The sequence below is a fragment of the Pleurodeles waltl genome, chromosome 6, assembly GCF_031143425.1.
Source record: "Pleurodeles waltl isolate 20211129_DDA chromosome 6, aPleWal1.hap1.20221129, whole genome shotgun sequence".
Taxonomy (NCBI): domain Eukaryota; kingdom Metazoa; phylum Chordata; class Amphibia; order Caudata; family Salamandridae; genus Pleurodeles; species Pleurodeles waltl.
Window position 1 is genome coordinate 965,879,571 of NC_090445.1, and position 23,868 is coordinate 965,903,438.

The 23,868-nt window shown below is 44.7% G+C and overlaps 1 protein-coding gene across 2 annotated transcripts in view; it reads left to right on the forward strand.

The window, feature by feature from the left end:
- The window catches only part of BTAF1 (B-TFIID TATA-box binding protein associated factor 1), a 927,996-nt gene that overhangs the window by 662,550 nt on the left and 241,578 nt on the right, over positions 1 to 23,868 (forward strand). For both annotated transcript variants that reach the window (XM_069239796.1, XM_069239795.1), the window contains exons 26-28: positions 10,639 to 10,791; positions 17,529 to 17,650; positions 17,732 to 17,899. In XM_069239796.1, the coding sequence (XP_069095897.1) occupies positions 10,639 to 10,791; positions 17,529 to 17,650; positions 17,732 to 17,899 (443 nt within the window). The remainder of the gene's footprint in view (positions 1 to 10,638; positions 10,792 to 17,528; positions 17,651 to 17,731; positions 17,900 to 23,868) is intronic.

A 23,868-nucleotide genomic window follows, 5' to 3' on the forward strand; every position in this document is an offset into this window, starting at 1 on the left:
TGCTGGACTTTTTTTGGCAAACTTCTCCTTCCGCTGCACTCTCTCCACCCCTCCTCCCCCCTTTGGCTGGGATTATCTGTGCAAGGTAGAATTTGGGTGAATCGTGGGCATTCCGCTATCCCAAGGCAATTGGCAACTGGCTCAAAGATGTTGTCAGGCAGGAGGGCAGCTAGTTTTCTGGTGCCCATGTTCTCCTCACTTAGTGTATCCTTATTGAACTAGCCCCCTGTCTATGCTGTTCCTATTGCTGAAGAATAACCATTTAAGAGAGTAAACTGGAAGTGGTGTAGCCCGCTTCCCCTTTTCTTTGGCACAACTCTTCTTGCCCCTATGTCAACAAGGGCTTCATTCTGGGTCCCAGAGGCTCTCCTTTTGCATTCCATGGTGCTAGCTGGTGGCTCCTTTGGTTCAGTGGTTGCTTTTTGTTTCTGCAAGTCGGCTTGTGCTAGTCTGGAGGAGTGCTACCCCTCTCTGTTGCAGTGGGCCCGGCACCCTCTCTATGTACATGGGCGCCTTCACCATTATGGATAGCCATACTTGAGTTAATCTGTAATATAATCCCAGTTTGAGCAGAGATGGAATCTGCAGTTTGCATCTGCTTAGTGCTCCTTGTATGATTTGAGAAATTAAACCGGTTATGACTAGCGTACCAGGGGGTCTGTGGAGGTGGAGCCTGGTTTGTCTCAACTGTTTGATACTACAGGCCCTAGTCCCAGGTGAGCAAAGTTAGTAATGATTCAATGTGCTCTGTCACCCCGAGAAATTTCTTCAGTAGTGCAAGGATCGAGACTAGGACATTGTTTAATGCAGTCATAGCCTTGGAGATTGTAAAACCTTGTGGGGGTCTCAGCGGATCCAGGATTGTTCCTTGTAGACAGGCAAGCAGAAATATGCTGGTAAATAGTCACAGAAACCTCCACTAGGGGAAGAGCTGTTGATTACAGGTTTGAGGCCAAGCGCAGCCTCCACCAAGGCCTCATGACTATGTTCAGCAGCCGGCAAAACCTTAGTTGGCCCGCAAGGTCTGGGATTAGTATGGGGCTTCATGGTACATCTGGCAGCGTATAATCCAAAAACATCAGGGAGCTATCATTAAGGTAGTCACTATTAACCTTGGGGGTACCGTTACCTTGGACCCCTATGTCCCCCAATTCATTATTTGCTGTCAGATGTTCACCATTAGGTCACCCCTGGTGTGAAAGTTCCAGCAGAGGATCTTGACCCTCCCTTCTCAGGTGCCCTCTAAATTTGCTCTCTATCCTCGGGCTCTCCAAAGCACTTTGCTGCCCCTTCAACATATGGCAAGGCTTCCTATAAACTTGCTTGTCCACCAGCACTCTCATTGATGACCCAGCCGAGTCAATTTTGACACTCAGCCGCTCTTGCCTCTCCAAGCGCCTGCCATAAGATTTTCCACCAGCATCATCCGTCCTCTGGGCTCCCAAAACTGGCTCCTTATCCTGAGCCAGAGAGGCATCCTGTGTCTCGAGCTGCAACTCTGACTCTGTTTGCTTGTTGGTCTGCTCTCTATTCTACTCGCTGATCTTCTGTAGGGGAGGTACCTTGTCCATCTTTTGGCCCACCTTGTGGTAAAAGCTAGTTATCAACCTGTTGGGAAGACCGTAATCCGCTTCTAGGATCGCCAGCTAGCAGGGGTGAGGCAGAAGCAGAATCCGGTCCTTTAGGCATTGATCCACAAGGAAGGGCAATAGTCTTATTACTTCCAGCCGGAACCCTTTGATTTAGGTTGTCCCATGATTAGTCTATACTCTCATTGAGCACCTCAGCACGGTTTGCCTGGCGCTGGTGGTTCGTCTGTTTTTCAGTGTCATTTCCCTGCTGTTTTCTAACCACCACAAAGGTCAATTGGGTTGTCAAGCACAGTCAGACTAGTAATGACGCAGCCCAGCAGTGCAATCCGCTTGGTTGAGATGGCGGGAGAGCGCACAGACTGGAGCAAGTTGCACCAAAACCTAGTCTGCCAGCTTCCACGCTTCTCCGGCTCAGTCCTAGGGCCCTGTCTCTAATGCCTCAGCCACGCAAACCACACCAAGCCGCACCAGCCACACCTGCCTGTCCTGGCCTACTGCGCTGCCCGTCATAGCTCTCTGCGTCTCAGTGCATGAAGTCCCAGAATCAGTGTCCCTTTTAAATCCTTGTTGCACAGTCCTGGTAGGCAGTTAATCCATTTGGTGGAATACTCTCTCGCTGATCGCAGGGTCAGGGGCAAGGTGGTCAGAAAGTCCCAGCGGGTCATGCAGGGATTTGATAGCCCTTACAGCCCTTCATCCAGCCTCACTTAACCTTAGACCTGTAGACCCTTATGACCTTTTCTTTCTTACCCTTATGTCCTGTGACTGTTTCCCTTGGTTTTCCTCTCGTTAGAACCCAGGGGTGCAGGAACTCAAAGGGCACATGAACAAGCGACAAACAAAATTGTGCTCAGAATCAGTGGTGTCAATGATAGTAATTAGAGGGTTGGTGGCAGGCTAATAGCAGGTCGAAGTGGCTCAGGTAGCAATTTTTCACTGCTCCCTCTCATGGCATTCTCCCACCTTTCATCTAATTGCTGTTGGTTGGGGGGGGGGGTACTGTGACCCTAAGTAGGTTAGCACGCACCTCTCCCCTTTGCCCTGGTCTCTAAATTCATCGGGCCTCGCAGGTCGGTGGGGGTGGTATTTATCATCACCCCCCCCTGCTTCACCTGCACCGTCCACTCTCACCTGGTTTTCCTGGCACTCCTGATTTTCTCCTGGTTCCTTGTACCAGTAGCACCCCCGTGACCTAGCCTGTAAACTCTGCTGCAGCGTTCTCGGTCCTGTCACTGTCTCGTCTGTTGTCTGGCCCACCCGCTGCCGCTGTTTCATCTGCGCTCCCTGCTGCATTCACGCTCACAATGCGCGTCGATATGCCAGATTTATTCAGCAGGTTCAGCTCGGTGTCCAGAGCGATGCTGAGCCCGGAGCATTGCCTAGACGCTGCCACGATTGCGCTCGCTCACTTGTCAATAAGTCAGTGTGTCTCCAGTCCTCGTTAACCTGCGACTCCTACCTCTCACTCAGACTTGCCTCCTCCTTAACTACAAAACAGAAAACAGCAATCGCTTTTTCAAATACCTGTCATAAAAGCATTCATGGAGGGACTTGAGAGTTACTCTTTCACCCCCTGTGCCAACATGGAACCTGAACATTGTGTTAGCAAAACTGTCTACCTTGTGAAACAATGCATAAATGCAAAATACAGTTCTTAACATGGAAAGTGGCATTTCTCGTGGCCATTGGATCCTTACGGAGAGTCAGTGAAGTACATACACTTTCTATTGAGCTTTACTTTCAAGTATTTCAAGACAAATTTTATCTACACGCAAACCCAAGGTTTCTGTAAAAGGTTGTTTTGCCTTTCCATTTAAATCAAACACGTGTTTTCTTTCCAAAACCAGAAACGGTTGCAGAAAGAGCATTACATGCACTGGAAGTAAAACGTGCCTTTACGTAATATGTGAAAAGAACAAACATTCAGGAAAACACACCAACTGTTTGTAGCTTCTCCTAATCGCCTAACTCACGGAAAGGCAATCCAGTCTCAAAAGCGGGAATCGCTAGATGGATAGTAAAATCTATATGGATTTGCAACATTGAAGCAAAATGAACACTACCTACAATGCCAAGACCTCATTCAGCATGGAAAAAGGTAGTAAGTAACATACTCCTTTACATATTTTAACAGTAAAAACTCAACTGTTTGTTAGGAAGTGACTTTGTATAGTCCCCCCCCTAGTTTTTGGAACTAATGTGCTGGTTTTTCCACTCAGGGTGCATTGAGGCCTGCTAACGAGACCTCGGTGGCTGTGTCCTTAACTTTAAATGGTTATGTCGAATTTGCTCATACCCAGTTGGTTAAGATAACTTGCCTGTAGGTCTCTTGTAAATGGTTCCGAAGGCATGTATGTTAGAGGCACCCCCAAGGACTGCAGCACTGGTTGTACCACCCTGGGTGTAGCATGAGTAAAACATTTTCCCAGCCTGCCATTTACAGGCTGTAAGAACAGTTTAAACTGCTACCCCAACATTGCCATTTAAAGTAATGTGAAAGCCAGAGTTACCCCCTGATTTGTGTAAGTCACTATTATGGCCGGCCTACTCAGTCCTTTGGCAGGGTGCAACATATCTTACGGGCTGAACATTTTACATGTTCTGATGGTAAAAACATGAAACAATTATTTTTGCTGTGAAAAGGCTTGTTTTTCCAATGGGTGGGTACAGTTACACAGTTAAACGCTGAACCCCCTCAGCTATGTAACTCTGAAATAGTGCAACCAAGTGGATCATCCAAGGTATCAAACAACTTGTTATATTAAGCCCCACTTGATTCACAATTCGAAATTGATGTAACCAGTTGCAATGTGCAACTTGTAGCTAAGTTGCCACTTTGTTGCATTTAGTCCCCGGTGCCTATACTGGCTGCACATGGGGTCCTCTCACTGAAGCAGCTCTCTAACCCTTGGCGTAACATGCTAATGACTCCCTGGAAATGGTTCAATAGAAGCATGCTCTGAAAGGAGGTGTCACCTCCCTCCTGCAGAAAGCCACACAAGTTAACCCAAATGGCAAGCTTCAAATGAGAAGCCCTCTTTGAGGGGCAAATGGTTAACACTTGGGAGAGGAGCTACCCCATTGTCAGGCAGACAGACTGGTACTTGGGACAAGAAAGTGGGAAGCCAGTTGCCAAACAGGTTTCCAAGGAGCCTGTAGACCCCCTTGGTAGCCACTCCTCCGGGTTGGGTTAGGGAGCCCAAAAATCCGGGAGAGTGGTCTTCTCATATTGGAAGTGGCAGAATGGTGTATCCTGGGATGCTAGAGGCCTCACTTTGTAGGAAGTGGTCTTCAGATGGAAGGAAACCTGGTAGTTTATTGGCTAACTACTACATCCTGCCCTGAGAGCATTTTCTGAGTGTAAGTAGGGCTCCCCTAGTACCTCGTACTCTGATCTTAACTAGACTGGAAGAAGAACCTCCCTGCTGAACATTGAAACTGGCAGAGAGGCTACATCATGGTGGACTGCACCTGGTGCATGTGGTAGCTAGCAAAGGAGAGGAACTGACTTAAGACTGCTTCACCTGCTGAGGTAACTGTTTCTGAGGACCTTTCTGGTCCCTCTGACTGGCTCTTCACTGGAATTGGTTGCCAAAGGGCACTACATTGCATTACATCCAGCTCAACTTTTTCCGTAGAAATGGAAGTGTCAAATTAGCTGAATTTGCCCAGGCTTGTTCACAGTTTAATGAAATGCTTTGTTTTAATATACATTGTAAATTCTTTCTCCAGAACCCTCCTGTGGATCTTTTTCATTGTGGTATCTAAAAATACAGACTATTTTTATTAATCGATATTGTCTTTTGTTAGTGTCTTGCTGATTTCTTCAATTGTTTTGGTGCTCTTTAAGTGCTTTACACTCGTTCATTTGTATAAGCCTTGCTGCTCAGAGCCACAGCTACCCAAGGTTGAGCTGAATGTTTGACAGACAAAACCTAAGGGCCCTAGAGACATTGCTAAGTAAATTACACAGTGAGGTTGCATAGCAACACCATATAATACAACCCATTTCCTCACATTGTTCTTACTATGAGAGAGGCTAGTAGCCTCATTGACGAGTACAGGGTTACATGCTGACAACTCTGCTATGCTCACTTCTGAATAAGATTTAAAAAATTGGTACTTTAGGGTATCTAACAACTCGTTACATTAAACTTGACTAGATGTCCAAGTCAAATTTAATGTACCTTTTTTCTACATGCAACTTTTAGAAAGTTGCCACTCTGTTGCCCTAGTCTGTCAATTTGCAGATACTGGCCAAGAGGCACCCTTCTATCTGCCTGGGGAGGCGTCTAAACATCTCCCAGGACAGGTAAAAATAGAGGCCAGTATTGGCTGTTACATGTGTAAATTTATTCTATCAAGGCTCGAGACCATTAATACATTTGAGGGAACCTTTTCAAATTGCTCATGTGAAGAAACACTGTGATGGTTCCTGGTTCGTTTTATTTATTTATATATACATATATATATTTTCCTTTGACATTGGTACTAGTATCTCCAGCTGCTCTGTAGCACGTAAAACCCACAACTCTTGACATGGACCTCGCTAGCCCTCAGTGACCCCCTCCATGTCGCCAGCAGTGCACATTTAACACCATCTAACGTGGTACCACCATAACAATGACAAACCTTAATCTGATCTTTTCAAGAAGAGCTGGTTATAATAATGGACTCTTGTCAGAACTTTCTTTTCCAGGAAAGATTACTATATGTGAGCTATTGTACTGGTCAGACTCTGAAACACTCTATACATAGCTGTGTACAAAGAGATATGCTTATACAGGTCGGGATACGCACCTGTAGAACGCAGTTAGTCATGACTCCAGGACCTGCAGTATCAATGCATCTATGAATGAGTCATCTGGAATCTCGGGGGTGGGGGGGGGGGACTTTACATAGCGAACCACAAGAAGACTCCTCAATGAGAATGATTTAAGTCACGGTCCACAGTAACAGTTCAGTGCAAGTCCCTTTCCTGCTCTAGGAGTCACTGAAGCCACTTCAGAGGTTGGTTTTTGTCTCAGTTCACATAGTCTGAGTCCAAAAAGAAGCACAAGAAATCAAAGCAGGACTCATTTGCCTGAACAGGCACAGGCGGTGCCATAGCTTTCAATCTCCCTTCTGGAGTCATCTGACTTTGGAGCTGATCCTGCAACTGGCTCTGGCACAAACCAAGTTTCTGCCACTCCACATCAGATTGAAGAGTTACACGCAGCCATGCTCTGATGCTTCAAAGCCTTACCGACTCTTTGGCACAGCGTTGGGCCCACAAGGAGCCGAGAAACCTTCCATCTGGAGTACTGTTGGAGGGTTCTCCCTCTTCATAAGTTGGACCCGCCAAGCCAGTCACAATGCCTCTGGCTTTTGTCCGGACCTGCCTCCGGCACCACATTCCACACCAGTCTCCAGGACTTAGACACTAGTACTGAATCCATTGATGCTGGATGTGGTGGTAGCCATAGTATTGTCATACTCGTCTGTGCTGCTCCAAAATCAGCCGAAGCTTTGCCCACCCACAGTTGAGACTCCACTTCCTCCACTTAATCTGCTACCCCCACAAAGCACACAACACACCTTACACTCTTCGGCAGAGACTCTTTGACAGTGATTATGATGCAGCTGATGGATTCGCTCAGCTCGGTAAAGACAACAGTTGATATGATGACTTGCAGGAGGCTAGTGGTCTTGTACCTCCCCTGAAATGGACCTTCTTTCTCCCCCTGGTCTAGCCACAGAGGAATCCACTTTCTAAGCCATGGTAATGCATAGAGCGGTCAGCCTTTGGCTTCCAATTCCCTAACTTGGAGAGCAAGACTAATATAATAACAGACGTTCTGCAGCAGAGGCAGACATCTTCTGAGCCCCTTTTACTGTTTGATGCACTAATGGATGCCCTATTGAGAGCTTGTGCCAAATCTTGATCTGGCCCTCCAGTCATCTGACCAATATCAAAACGCCATCACTGCGCAGGTGATGCTCCTCTGATCATCCTTCCTCTGAAAGTTAAGTGGTGTAAGCATCCACGAACACTTTTCCTACTAGCCCCCCTTCCTTACAAGGAGTCTAAACTAGTGGAAACATTTGGGAAGCACATTTTTTCTTACACTTCCTGGCTTTCTGATCAGTAAATGCCAGCTGCCCCCTGGGAGAATATTCTCACGCCCTTTGGAACTCAGTGGCTCAAGTCCTTTGTGGTGTCACTGAAGATTTCTGACCTGTCTCTGTTCAGGCTGTCCAGGGCAGTAGTGATGATGCCAAGTTCACAATTCGATGTGGCCATCCAATCAATCAGCCATTGTTCAGGCAAGCCATCGACACTAGTGTCAACATTCACTGGCATGCATGGCGGTGATCAACTGGGTTTTGGGGTGATGCCCAGTCCTCCTTTATTGACATGCCCTTCAACAGGACTTGCCTCTCTGGGAACAGTGCTGATTCCACTTTAGTAAATTAAGGAAATTAGAGCTACTTCACACTCTTGGGTGGTCCACCTCACCTTCTCATGAACTGCACCAACCTTACTACTCCTTTTGCGGATTTGGTAGTGCTGTCCTGTATCACCAGCCTGTCCACCCTCAGCAAGGAACTCAGCAGTTACGCAGTAGAGGTCGTGGTGCCCACCACCCTCTCAGCCAAGGTAAAGGGGGCGGTCAGGCAACTGCTCCTATCTTCCAAACACCCCCCCCCCCCCCCCCAGCCCCTCCTCAGCTCCCCTGCACCGCAGCTGCACTTGCAAAATCCCTTTGTTGTCCCTTAGTGGAACGCAGCCAGTTGGTGCGAGAAAGGATCCAACCATTCTTCGCAGGTTGGCAAGCTTTAACATCTAACGTGCCTTCTGCAGATAGTTTGCAGGGATATCCCTTACCCTTCCTCTCTTCGCCGCCACACCTTCCACAATCCCACCACTAACTGACAGAAGATGATCTCTCCGTTTTGTGGCAGGAAGTGCATGCCTTTTCGTAAGGATGCCAGCCCCCAAAGTAGGACATGGGGGTTATTACCAATATTTTCTAGTGCCCAAGAAGGACCAAGGCCTTTTTCCTATTTTAGACTTGCACCCTTTCAACACCTTTCTCCTAAAAGAGAAATTCAGAATGCTTACCCTGGCCCAGGTCTTATCTGCCCTTGACCATGGAGGCTCAGTGGTGGCTTTGGACCTACAGGATGCCTGTTTCCATATACCCGTCCTGCAGCCCCATCGGCACTACTTGAGGTACGTGGTGGGACTGGAGCATTTTCAGTTTGCTGTACTCCCCTTTGAGTGTTAATGATGATGATGAAAGCACACTTTCGGAGGTCAGGGGTGCCAGTCTTTGCCCTAGCTAGGTGACTGGCTGTTAAAGGTGGGCTAGGCCCAGGCTGTCATTAACCACTGCCTAACTATGGTGAACCTCCTTTCATATTTTGGATGCATAGTCAACGTGCCAGTCTCTCCTTAGTCATTCTTAGACCCTCACCCTTCAACAAAGCCATTCAGGACACCGTTCGGGTCCGTGCCTTTCCCCTGGGAAACAGTACATGCCAGGTGTCGTAGGCAGGCTGTGCAGTGGTGTCTGCAGTCTGTGGGCCCAGCATCAAAGGGGCGTCCGACCACATTCACATTTTTTCAGAGACTGCAAGAGATCGTCAGTAGAAGTTTATGGCCCATGATTGTATCATTGGGTCCCTACCCCGTGACCGATGCATCGCTTCTGGGTGGGGTTGGCCATCTAGGAGAGGTGGAGATCAGAGCCCGCTAGTCTCCAGCAGAGTTCTCAAGAAGGTTAGGCAGCCCGGGCCTAAGTCATCCTACTGGCTACTGATTGGGCATGGAGAGTATGATATCCAGGCCTCTTGGGCTTGAGCATCTCTCCACTGATCAGACTGCCCCTCTGGGAGGATCTGCTGCCGCAGTATGCAGTGCTGCATTGGTATCTATTCAAAAGGTAAAGAGTCTACATCTAGTAGTCTCTCATAAGAACACTTTTTTTACCTTCCGTAACTCATCATTTCCATTCTGTGATTGGATTCTATACATTTATATAATAATCCCAAGTCTAGGAAACTGCACAGTGGTCACTCCAATTTACTTGTGGGGCTTTGCGTCTAGAGGTGCGTACACTCTTGAAAGCAGTAGACGGCACATTGGAGTGGTGCCTATTTAGTCTCCGCATGCCATTTCCAAAGTAGAACGGTGTCTGTGCGTAGCTGCACAGTGCTACCTACGGACGCTCAGAGTACTTCTAGAGTTTCCAATCTGGTCTGATGAATGGGAAATATTCAGAAGGTGAGGAATCTGAAGCTAGGTGGTCTGTACTAGTGCCAGCGTTAGTGAAGATAAATAACTTGTTCTTCAGACATTTTCCCACTAATTAAAATTGAGTAGATGCACTTAGGTTGGGGAATTGCTACTTGCTTTCTGATCATTTCCCCAGTGAATGAAAGATGGAGAAAATACCCCTAAGCTGAATTTGAAAGCTTGTTTAGGCATGTCTGTTTCTATAGCAGGATTAATATACACAGTAGCAGGATTTTTAAGAGATGTAAAGGCCATTTTAGAAGTTTGCCATTTGATGGCGATAAGCTGTATGGTGTTAAGTTGAACTCCTTAGGAAAGACGTGAACAAGTAGAGCAGTGGTATCTTCATTGGTTCTAGCCTCACCAGAAAGCCATTACCATTGGAGTATTTTACTATTTGTGGCTGCATCAGACATCGGTCTTGTAGTCTAAAGCAGCCACCACTTCCTTTGCCAGTCCTGCAACCTTCTGCGATCCATATAAAATAATTTTCTATGCATACAGTGGAAACCTTCCTCCTTTTAAACCAGAGAAGCATAAAAACATCTCCAAGCTGATATCCACAGTATCCTCCATTGGGGTGGAAAGGGATGAGATGAAGGAAAAATGTAGGAAGATTATTCACCATGAATACGACTTTCATTTTTAAGAAAGGTATATTGCTTGAGATTACCAAAGAAAAGGTCAGTTCCCACATCAGTGACTGTATTCAACATTTCCAGTTTTTTTTCTCGCCGTATTCTACTGTACTGTTCATCTTTTCAGGCTGGTATTCCTGATCCACCAGATATGTCAGAGGAATTGATTAGAATGAAAGCCAGGGAACGTGACTTCTTGGAACAACTGTTGGATGGGAAAAAATTGGAAAACTATGAAATCCCAGTTCCTATTAAAGCAGAACTTAGGAAATATCAGCAGGTAATGTGGACAAACGTTCTTTCATGCTTTGCTTTACTTTTCAGAAATTGTGGATTTGTTAGATTTTTTTACCCGATGGTTAAAAAAAAGAAATACAATATCTGTAATGTTCCTCCCATAGGTTCCTACTGTGTTCACTTTTACTTTCTTCATTACCCTGGTTGCAAAAAGTGGTCCCATTAAAAATGCTCTTAATGTCTCAGAAAATTACGAGTTGCTATTGGCATCAAAGCCCACCCGACAATTTAATGAGGATTATTAGGATATTAATACTGCTGAAAACGTTGTGTGGTGTTTCCCAGGTTTTTTCTTAATTTTGGAATGTTCCGTCCCCTTCATATTGAAATGGTATTCAAATTTAAGTAGTAGATGAAAATGTGCAAATGTATAAATGTTGAAGTTTCACTTCACCTGGCTACTGGACTTTTAAAAACAGGGGTCCATCCTGGGAAACGGCCTTTCTTTGCTCCTCTACAAACCCAAAGGCATGTGAGAAAATGATACCCAAAGAGTGTAGTAATCAGAGGTCCCATCAGTCCCACCATAGCAGCTTGTCTTTGTAAAACATTTCCTGCTATATTATTGCATTCATACATACATTCTGTCCTTTAGGAAAATCTTAGACGTTATCAGTGCGAGGAAAGACTGCTTCCTGCAGCTGCTGCAACGTATGGGAATGTAATGGGACATCAGCCTTACAGCAGTACCCCAAATGTGCTGCTGGAATTTTTGCTTCTTTTTGCCATATATGGCTGCAGGACCACAGTGCTTTGTACACACTTAAAATACATTATACGCTGAGCTTCGTAGTCCTACACATAATATGGGAGAACAAAGACGAATCCTGCATGACGGAAAAATATTTGGATGAATACTTTGATCTTTGTTCTAATATCTTCTGCACTACAAGGCATTCCACCTCCAAATGAACATGTTGGAGTTGAACAGTGATCTACCCTGCCCTTAGGGTAGTTTCTGCCTCGCTAGAAGTTTGATTAGTAGGCACCATGAAGATGTTTTTATTTACCAGCTAGTGTTCAAATGCTTGACCATCATTGCCACCTGTCCATCAACCATTGGAAAAGGGTGCTCCATCCTGGTAAAACGCATTTGATGGTTCATCTGGCAAAAATATCTAGCAACCATGTATACTTAAACTTTACAAAAAATTTGTTTAACGTCTCTGTTCAGTCATTCGGGCCCCCACATTGTACCTGCTTGATGTTTATGATGGAAACAGCTGTAAACCAGTGGGTGCTCCTTGCAGCAGTTCATATGGTAAAAGCTAATGAACGAAAAATAGGTTTGTAGGAAACCTGGGTATTTCTGAAATGTGCACAAGATACGGAGTTTAAGAACAGTGGTGATTTGTGTACCTCTGAACATGGGACTACCCATATCATTCGGTCGGGCATTTCCTGCAAAGACTGTCTTATATTTGGAAGGCAAAAATTGAGACATTCAGTTGGTAATAACAAATGTTCTGCTGTTCTGTATTGCCACATCACTACTTGTGTGGCTGGGCCTAGCGCCCTAAACACAAAAAATACAAAACGTGACCAGGAAACAGAACACTTCACCCAGCAAAATCATCACTTATTTTACAATGCGTGTATCTGCAAAATTTGTGTTTGTTCTCTGCAGCTACCCAGGGAAACCTGCAAAACCCAAACATTTCTGAAACTTGACACCCAAGAGTCCGGTGGAGTGTTACTCATGTGATCATGAGGTTTTCTTACCCATAAGGCCTTGAAAATCTCAAATGTTTAAAAAATAAAATCTGCAGGAATCCACAAAATCTTTACCACCCAGCATTCCTAAAAGTCTCCCAAAAAGCAGTATCCCCCTTGCATATGTGGTCCTAGTACCTGGAACAGGAAGGGGTCACACCAGAAACCATTGGAAGATCATATTAGCTATAAAGAGACCAACAAAACTATTTCTTCAACTTGCCACATAGGCAGTACCACAGCATGCTTCAAGGGACATGAGTCCACTCCATCCACTGTTCACTTATTATAGCACTCACAGGGTTTCTTGTGTTTAAAAAAATATATATTTTTTTTTTTTGATGTTTTGCAACAGCCAAAGGTTGGTAGATAAAACATTCATGAAAAATCATCAGGAATCATTTTTTTAAAATCAATAATTTTTCTTATATCAATTACCATTTTCTGTAAGAGCACAAGACTAATCCCAATAAACAATACCCATAGTATTATCCACCAACTTTGGTTTCTGTAGCAGCCTGCTGCTCACCATTAAGTGCTTCAACACGTTACCAGGAATAGCTCTATATAAATTCAATTATAATGCAATATAACAAATATATACAAAACAGTATAACAAAGCCAATATTTTGAAATTTGGAAAGAGGGAGATTTAGAATAACAAATTGGGAAATCTGTTCACCATGGACTTACATTGCGCTGGAAACGCTTTCAGGTAGGAGACCGCAAAATAAATCCTACACTAGGCTCAGGTGCCATAAGTGACCCCTCCATTAACAAACCAGATAGCCAGTAACGCACACTTGCACATTGGTGCAGTTTTGGACTTGTGAAGACACTGTATAGGTGTTTTGCAAGGAATGGGAAAATTCATGCATTCGTTTTTGCCGCAGTCAATGTTGTGGGAACATCAGGGAAATCCGCAGTAAAAAACATCATTCCAATAAAATTGGTCCACACACAGGAAATACTTTGGCTTGATATGATCCCTGGGCCAACCCTCACAAAAATAAATTTCCTGGTTGTCCAGTGGATTTGGACTTTTTTGTTTTCCCTTGGCGTGTTGTGTAGGAAGCTGGTTATCTGTGCAGTGTACCAAATGTAGAAGTAGACTGTGCAGACAGTACAGGCAACCCTTATTGGCAGACAGAGGGTAAGTAATAACACTAGATTTTCTCTTGTGGTGTGTGGGCCAACAGTTTAGACTTTCAGAGGGTGGTGCTAAGCATTTGGTGAACAGTCAATAAATGAGACACACTCAAGAAGAAACTAGAGATCAATTTTAGAAACATAACACTTTTAATATTATTTTAGACACCAAGAATCTTCAGAATTAGGTACGTACTGTTTGAGATATTATTTTGCACTGTGATGTAAGTATAACACACATGCGTTTTTACACGGTAATGCTTTTCTGTGAAGAAAGAAACATGTACTGCATACAGGTACTTGCAGTCATATTTCGGGGGTCTCCTTTAGGACTTAAGGTGCTAAGAGTCCATGGTCATGAGAACAATTCGATGTTACCTGCCCTATAGTGTCTGGGTGCATAGGTGCTGGTTGAGTTGGTAGTCGTGCGCACAGCATCATTGGCAAGGGAAGGGGGCACCTAGAAACAGGCTGCAGATGGGGACAAGTCCGGGAGCTCTCAGCGGTGGACTCAGTTCATGAGGGTCCTAGGAGCAAGGGGGCAAAGTCAATAGTTGTGGACCGGTGCCAGGGCGCATGGGAGCAGAGGGTTTTGATCAACTGTTCCTGTGTTTCAAAGGTGCTTGCTGTTCTTGGTTAGGCCTTTAGAGGAGGAAGAAAAACAAACAGGAGGACCACTCTCATAGTCTGCCTCGTCGATTTTCATCTTCCCTCTGGGACAGGCCATCTTTTGCGGCAGTGGTGTCTGGCCCAGACACACATGAGCGGTGGTGCTTGCAAATGCTCCGGTACTCCGGGTATTGGTGCAGGGCGACTCCTGGTGGGCCTGGAATCTCCAGACTTGATTGGGAGACGGGCCTGTTTTCCTGAAGCATGGTGACCTCATTCTGAGTGACTGCTGCATCTGTGGACTTGTTGGTCAGCAGATCGGTGGAGCGCACTGCTCTTTTGGTGCCCGCAGGTTGCAGGGAAGTGGCTCTTCCACTCCAATGGAGATGCTGACTTGTTGGCGAAGTGCTGGCAGCTCTCTGAGGGTGTTGTAAGATGCACAGCTGCAGGATGAATCGGGTCTGGGTGATTGTTGGGACAGCAGCAGGAAGGCCGGGTTTGGCACTGAAAGTCCAAGATGGTCCATGGGTCTTGTTCTGTTTGGCTTGTCTTTGTCCTTCTCCTTCTTTAGTCAAACAAATCCGAATTCCTGGTGCCAGGGTACTACCTAAATACTCAATTTAGAGGTGTTTAGTGAAGTGTAGGGTAGTAGCCAATGGGCTACTTACCCCTGGAGCGACTACACCCCCTATATGACCACTTCCTTTGGGGAATGGGAATAACCCTGTCCCAGAGTTCCTAGTTCCACCAAAAATAAGATTGTGAAACTCTTCCTTTTGTGGAGTATATCAGGCAGCCCACCTTAGGGGTGTGACTAGCCTGGTGGTCCAACTTGCCTACCAACATAGCTAATTTCCTGCCTGTACTGGTGCCAAATGGGCCACTGGGCGGGGGGTACAAAGGACGGCAGAGGCTTTGAAGCCTCCAGCTCAGATATGCTGATTTACTAGCCATCCTGCTGGAGGAGGTGATAACACTTTTCTCCAGAGTAGGGATTGTTCCTGGCCTCAGAGTGGGCTTTCCCCTCTGGGGGTAGGAGGGGGGTCACAACCTCAGCTGTGGTGGCAGGCTGGTCGATATTAGTCTGCCAGCACACTAGAAGACTCTGAGTGCATGTCATAAATCTAATATGGGGGTCAGTATGGATTTATTAAGATGAGGTGTTTGGTACCCAACACCATAGGTTTCAGTGAAGCCATTATGTAGCTGGGTAACTCATAATGGCCAGTGCCCAGTGCATGCCTTAAAATGGCTTCCCTGTTCAGTTGCAATATCTAGTAATAGAACTAGATATCACAGGGGCATACCTGCTCATGCAGATATGTCCTCAATTAAAAAAGCATGCACTATGCCTTAGGGCTCTAAGGCCTGCTGTATGGGTCACTTAAATATATTATATGCAGTGATTTTGCCATGTCATACAATGAGTGTGCCATGTTATGTTTTCACTCGTGGTTTGCACCATGACACAGTCTGCAATGGCAGCCTGTGTGCAATTTGTAAGGGGGTCCCTTAGGGTGGTACAATGCATGCTATACAGACCTTTTGTACCCAGACCCTAGGTAGAAGGGATACCATTTACTAGGGACTTACAGGGGTGCTAATGTGTTTGCCATTTAGACTACTACCAGGGGTACCAGTTACAAGGGACTTACCTTGGTGCCAGGGTTGTGCCAATTGTGGGGACAAAGGTACAGTTTTAGGGAAAGAACACTGGTGCTGGGGCCTGGTTAGCAGGCCTCAGCACACTTTCAAATCATAACTTGGCATCACCAAAGGCAAAAAGTCAGGGGGTAACCATGCCCAGGAGGCATTTCCTTACAACTACAATTAGACCATTTTACCTTGTTTATGAAAAGAGCACCAGTACCTGGTTAGGAGGGACCCAGTGCACATCAGTTGAAAAATAACAGTACCAGTGACATAGTTGGAGGATGACCACCACCATTCCTCCCCTCAAAAAAGAAAAAGAAAAATATTTTTTTTAATGCTCACTGATGGAGATTTTGGAGAGTGAGGGGTATGGGGGGGAGATGGCTGTTTTTGGCCTGTATTCCAGATGGGCTTGCAGTCTGCAGAATTTGGCCAACAATTTGTTTTCCCCAGGTGGGCTGACTGCACCCTCCTCAGGAGGCTGATATCCCCAAGCGGGTAGTCTCATGTCATAGGGGGCCACCCTATGTCCCCCAATACACTAAATTTGCTGGTGTCTCTTGGATTCCACCTCGTGGATTTTGGCACACATGCAATCTGCAAGCAGGAATCTGAGGGAAGTGTTGCTTGAAAGTGTAGACTCTCCCCTTTCGATAATGCCTTCCTCAAACATGGGGAGACCGTCTGGGGCACAGGCTCCCCACTGGATGTGCACATGAACAACTCACCTGCTCCTTCCTGACTGCTTCCATTGGATTTTTGACTTCCGTGCACCTTGTGGTGTACTGCCATCACAGATGGGCGAAGGGAGGGGTGATGCTGAAGGGATTGTGCTTCAGCCTCGACTTTAGTGGGGTGGGTCAGCCTCTGCTACACTGTAGATGTAAAAGAACACTACATCAGTGCGCTAACAGTCCACAAAACTGCTAACTGTGATCACTAGTTGACTTTATGCTTGTCTTTAACCCCGTACATTGCTCTGCTGCCATTTTCAGTTTGACAGTGCACACACCACAACTATGTTTTAAATAATACCGTTCTAACAATTACTGGTCTTCAAATATATTAGTATATTAAATCATCGTAACACAGTGTATTATTGAGTACAAGGTTTCATCCTTCACAAATGATATTGCTTCCTTTTAATCCTCTTTTGAGAGTGTGATGAGTAAACTCGTAAGAAATATATAAAATCGGACAAGAAGAAATCATAAAATATTTGAGTAGTATAGCTATAAGGCTGAATGCAAAACATTTCATAGAATCAGGTCATATTGTGACACAATATCATAAATCATGTAGCTATACCACACGACATGCTTGTATTTTTCTACAAAATCAGTACATGCAAGAAGTTCTCATCCTAGGTACAAGAGATAGACTGGGATCAAATCCCTGAACAATAAAGTTTTCTAGTGTTACTGGCAGAGAGATTAATTTTAGTTGCCTCCTGCCACACCACCCTTAAGAATACATTCACAAGGCTGATGGGGACTCCCTTTTTTCATAGATTTGTCCGCCTTTGATAAAAGGTTGTAGCCTCTAAACATCTTTTCTTTCCTTGGTGTACATTAACTTGTTTACCATCATTTTCAGGATGGAGTGAACTGGTTGGCGTTCCTCAATAAATACAAACTTCATGGCATTCTCTGTGATGATATGGGATTGGGGAAGACTTTGCAGTCCATCTGCATTCTTGCTGGAGATCACTTCAACAGGTAGAAACCGGAGAATCAATCAAACTAGAGTGTAGCTTTTTGTTTGAGATTATGTCAACAATACTATCACTATTTTTGCAGGGCCCAGGTTTATGTAAGAAACAAATCCGTTGATAGTGTGCCACTTCCATCTCTTGTGGTGTGTCCTCCTACACTCACTGGTCACTGGGTGGATGAAGTCGGCAAATTTTGTTCAAAGGACTATCTCAACCCTTTGCATTACACGGGGCCACCCATTGAAAGAGCAAGGTGAGAATATGGTAAAAGATTGATCTAGGATGTAAGATTGAGCTTTTGAAACATGTATGCTTCCACAGAATGGCATGGATCAATGAGAATTGATTTATCTAAAGCATGTTAATTATCCACAAAGTTCATGAATTACTTGAACCTTCGACTTACCTGCTCAAACATCAAAGGACAGCATACAATACCTTGCAGTAATTTGTATTTAAACAATTGCTTTTCCCTAAAACGTGTGCACTGTTGCTTGTTCTAACATTTTTAGACTGACCATTGGGAGGGTGTGGACTTTTTCCTGTTCTTTAAACAGGATAAAAAATAAGCTCAGATGAATTTGCAGCCATGCCCTTATTTTGGTCTATATTTTTAAGTTCCTACCTATCTGCACAATGTCATGTACTGAGAACTTTGAGCTTGCAGTCTGATAATGCAATTCGTCTTTTTGAGTGTTTTTTTTCCCACCATAGTGCTCTGCATGGTTTGTTTTTCTTGGAACCATCTGCTGCCAGAGATGTGTTTTCCTTCATGCTCCTTTGAGGCACTGGGATAGCTGGTTCTTATCTTATTGTACAAGTGTCCTTATGAGCCCTCCCTAACAAAGGGGTACTGAATGTAGTTTTGGCCTAATGCACAACAGGAAGAATGATAGATCGAACAGGAAGAATGATAGATCGAACAGGAAGAATGATAGATCGAACAGGAAGAATGATAGATCGAACAGGAAGAATGATAGATCGAACAGGAAGAATGATAGATCGAACAGGAAGAATGATAGATCGAACAGGAAGAATGATAGAATGAACAAGATCCCTTCCTGCATTCATTATAATTAAAGCCCCAGGGAGGTGGCCGTCTCCTGGGCTTCTTGGGGAAGGGGAAAAGTGGGGGGTGGGGGAGGGCACGTGTCCCTCCCCCCCTTCCCCCCCCCCCCCGACCTTTCACCCCCTTTCCCCCTGCATTCATTGATCAAAGTCCGGGAGAGGTGGCGGTTCCCGGGGCTGCTGGAGGCCGCGCCCGAAACAACCCTCTTCCACATTGTCACTTAAGCCCCGGGCAGGTGGCGGTCCCAGGGGCATAATTCCCTAGGTGCCCCGTGCACCCCCTCCTTTATTTCAATATGCCCCCTGGACATTACGGCCCCAAGGGCTTTTTCCACAACAAGCACAGGAGGCTGTGCTTTTTTTGTTTTTCATTTTTGCTGTGAATTTGTGGCAAACATTTTAATTATTAGTATACATTTTTTTTTTTTTTTTACCTTTTCGCTGCCAGGCATTTTTTTGGCTATTTGGAGCAGTTCGCGCTTAGGCCCTTAGAACTTTTTGTCCACATAAGCTACCCACGCCAAATTTGCATCCCTTTATTCCAACATACTAGGGATTTTAGAGGTGCCCAGACTTTGTGGGTGTCCCTGAAGGAGACCAAGAAAGTAGCCAAAATATAGCATAAATTTCATTAAAAAAAAAATGGGTAAAAAGGGTTGCAGAAGTAGGCTTGTGTTTTTTTCCCCTGAAAATGGCATCAACAAAGGGTTTGCGGTGCTAAAATCACCAGCTTCCCAGCTTTCAGGAACAGGCAGACTTGAATCAGAAAACCACATTTTTCAACACAATTTTGACATTTTACTGGGACATACCCCATTTTTACTATTTTTTTGTGCTTTTAGCCTCCTTACAGTTAGTGACAGAAATGGGTGTGAAACCAATGCTGGATCCCGGAAAGCTAAACATTTTCTGAAAAGTAAACAAAATTCTGAATTCCCCAAGGTGTCATTTGTGTAGATCCTACAAGGTTTTCCTACAGAAAATAACGGTTGAAATAAATATTGAAATTGAGGTGGAAAAAACTAGCCATTTTTCTTCACGTTTTACTCTAACTTTTTTCTGCGATGTCAGATTATTGAAAGCAATATACCGTTACGTCTGCTGGACTCTTCTGGTTGTGGGGATATATAGGGCTTGTAGGTTCATCAAGTACCCTAGGCACCCAGAGCCAATAAATGAGTCACACCTTGCAATGGATTTTCATTCTATACCGGGTATACAGCAATTTATTTGCTGAAATATAAAAAGTGAAAAATAGGTATCAAGAAAACCGTTGTATTTCCCAAATGGGCACAAGATAAGGTGTTGAGAAGCAGTGGTTATTTGCACATCTCTGAGTTCTGGGGACCCCATACTAGCATGTGAATTACAGGGCATTTCTCAAAAAAGATGTCTTTTTTACACACCTTCTTGCATTTGGAAGGAAAAAATGTAGAGAAACACAAACACAATAACACTTGTTCTGCTAGTCTGTGTTCCCCCCCCCCCCCCCCCCCCAAGTCTCCCGATTTAAAAAAAAAAAAAAAAAAAAAAAAAAAAAAAAAAAAAGTCCCTCACTTGCGTGGTTAGGCCTAATGCCCATGACAGGAAACGCAACATGGACGCATCACATTTTCCCAAAGAAAACTGATGTGTTTTTTTGAAAATACCTAGCTGTGGATTTTGGCCTCTAGCTGAGCCGGCACCTATGGAAACCTACCAAAGCTGTGCATTTTTTAAAACTAGACACCTAGGAGAATCCAAGAGAGGGTGACTTGTGGGGCTCTCACCAAGTTATGTTACCCAGAATGCTTTGCAATCCTCAACATTTGGCAAAAAACACTTTTTCCTCACATTTCGGTGACAAAGTTCTGGAATCTGAGAGGAGCCACAAATTTCCTTCCACCCAGCGTTCCCCCAAGTCTCCCTATAAAAATATTACCTCACTTGTGTGGTTGGCCCAGGTGCCTGCTACAGGAAAAAGCTAAAAACCTGTAGAGATTGAGGGGATAGCACAGCGAGTTGATAAGCACATATTTTTCTTCTGTAAATCTTTAGGCTGACTCTGCTTTGGAGACCCACCCAAGTGAGGTATCATTTTACTTGGAAGACTGAGGGGGAACGCTGGGTGGTAGGAAATTTGTACGGGAGCGGTAATCCTACAAAGAAAAGTGAGGAAAATATGCTTTTTTAAGCAAATTTTGAGGTTTGCATAGGAGTCTGGATAGGAAAATGTTGGGGGATCCACGCAAGCCACACCTCCCTGGGCTCCTTGGGGTGTCTAGTTTAAAAAAAAAATTTCTGGGTTTCGTAGGTTTCCCTAATGTAGGTCACACCTCCCACCCCACCCTCTAACACAGTTAGTTTTTGTAATAGATCATTTTGATGTGTCCTCATACTTCTGTGATGTTCCAAACACTAAAATTGTTAAAATAAACGCACTTAGGTTATGTTAAAAAGACCCTTTACCCACCAACCAAGTTGGTGGCATGTTTCTTCATCATCTGGGTCCCACCTGAGACACCTAGCGTGTCACGGGTGTGCTGCGAAGCCTGATTACAGCGGAGCAGGTTTTGTCATTTTTACCACACATACTGGTGAGATTTGGCACTAGGGTGAGTGATGGTTCAGTAGATCAGATTTTATTAACCTAAGATATTTCCAAAAAATGAAATGCACTGTTAATAACAGAAATGCAAAAAAACTGAACCAATTACTCACCGCTCGTGAGTCGCGACAAGGCACCAACCGCTTTAAAGTCCATTCACACACCTTTCATACATGACATGCACAAGACCATTCATGCCGCCAGCCATGGGCCCAGCAAATCACAACACTCGCATCTACAGACAGCGCCACTCAAGGGCCCATCACTCTCATACGCCCACATGCCTGATACAGCAATCACACCCAGCTGATGGCAGTGTGTGGACTGGCGTTTGGCTGGGACCGCCAGCCAAGCGCCACTCCACAAACACTGCCAGCCAGGCTCCACTCCATGCACACCACCCTCACTTTTTTGTTTATAAACAACAAAGAAACCACTAACTAATTATGTACAAAACTACAAACACAAAAGCTCTAACTGAATACATGATGGTAATGGCAACAGTGAAACTTAACATATGAAAATATAAAATGGCAGTTTACGCTCACAGTAGTTCCCAGTAATTCTTCTGTGTGTAGTAACTCCTGAAACAGCCTGCCACACAGCCCAGGCTTTGAAGGACAGTCGGGAAGTACATCTGGCTTTCTCTCAGGATACCTCTTCGTGCACAAACTCTACATTTCTTAGCTAGAAAGCCTTTTTTTGGGAATGGTATGAATCTGTGCTGGAAAGTGCCGATCTGTCAATCTAGCCACATCCTCAACAACTGCTACTCTATGAATTCTTGCATGATCCACCATAACAAGGCTCTCTATCACTGACTCCTGAAATGTAACAAATGTCATCCTTGACTCGGGGGAACAATCCTTAAACACAATAAAAGCATTAAAAGTTGCCAAATTGAAAAAATGGATGGCCAACTTTTTATACCACACGTAAGACTTATGAACAGCAGTGTAGGTTTCCAACCTCTGATGTACTCTATCAACACCACCCATGTGCTTATTGTAATCTAAAATGCACATAGGTTTGCGCACTTCAGCAACTTGACCCCAAACAGCCACAGGTGATGTACTCATCATGGATGGTAGTTAGCATGTACATATTCCTCCTGTCTACAAATTTCAGAGCTAGCAGCTCCTCATTTCACAAGGCACTGCACTGTCCCCTCAAGTTTTTTACAGACAAGCTCCCTTGGATAGCCTTTCCGGCTAGAGTGGATTGTGCTGCAAGCATCAGTGTCCACTCTGAACAACTCCTTGAACAACTGAACTCCAGTGTAGAAGTTATCTACATATAAATGGTGACATTTGTTAAACAGTCGCCTACCAAGTTACACACAGTTTTCTCTCTAACTCCAAAATTGGGCAGACAACCAGGGGGGGTAAATACTGGGATTCCTACCAGTGTAGACCCGGAAATTATAAACATATCCTGTACTACTTTCAGACAGCATATACAATTTAATTCCATAACATGCCCTCTTGCTGGGGAATGTACTGCCTAAAAAACAAACAACCCTTGAACAGGACCAAAGACTCGTCAACACTTATTTCTTTGCCTGGCACATAGACCTCTGAAACCTGATAAAGAAAATGATCAAGGACAGGCCTAATCTTAAAAAGACGGTCACAATCGGGGTGATCTTGTGGCAAGGCTAAAGCATTGTCAACAAAAACAAATGAGTCATTGTTGCAGGAAATATAGCCGTTGGTAACCAGGTGACTAGTAGACCAGTAAGAAGCCAGTGACGGCTTACTTTTCAACCCCATCAAAAAAGTCAAACCCAAGAACTTTTTCATCTCAAATTTGTGGGAATCCAATGGGTAGCTCTAGACTGAGGCTTAAGTCTGACAGCGTTGTCCCTCAAATACTGCTCCGCATACAAATTAGTCTGCTCAACAATCTCTTCCAAAAATATAGTCCATAAACAATTCAAAAGAAATTGACAGGCAAAAAGCTTTCTGTATTTACTCTACACCCTGGGAGACTAGTAAAGGCAGGCAACTGTGACTGCTCCATGTTTGGGACAACCCAGGTGTCCGGACTTCCAATGGGAGGCCTTTCAGCTGCTGGCTGCTGCACCATTGGCACATCGAGGTCCTCCTCGAAAACAGGCCCTTCATCTGCACTGAGTGGCCTCCTCATCAGAAGACTCCTCTTGGACAGAAATCTCACTGCCAGAATCTCTCTTCCTCATCAGATGCAGAGTCCGTCTCCTAATCATGGTCAGAAGACGACTCAAAAAGCATGCCAACAACCTGCTGAGCGGTCACTCTGCAGCTAGCCATGATCCTTTCTAAGAAGTGTAAAGTGACAAATGCGCCAACAACCAGCACTGTCTAAAATAAGTAATAAGCAAAGTGCGGCTTTATTACAAAGAGTTACTTCAGTATTGGAACTTTCATAGATTCACATACGTGAATCATTCCCCGTCGTCGAGATGGGAGCCCCTGGTACAAATTACACAAGTAGTGTTGAAATATATTAACAAAAGGGCCCTAGGCCTCTTCAGTTTAAGTCTATCAGTCATTTTTAGGAAAAGGACCACCCTCTAGAATTCTCCT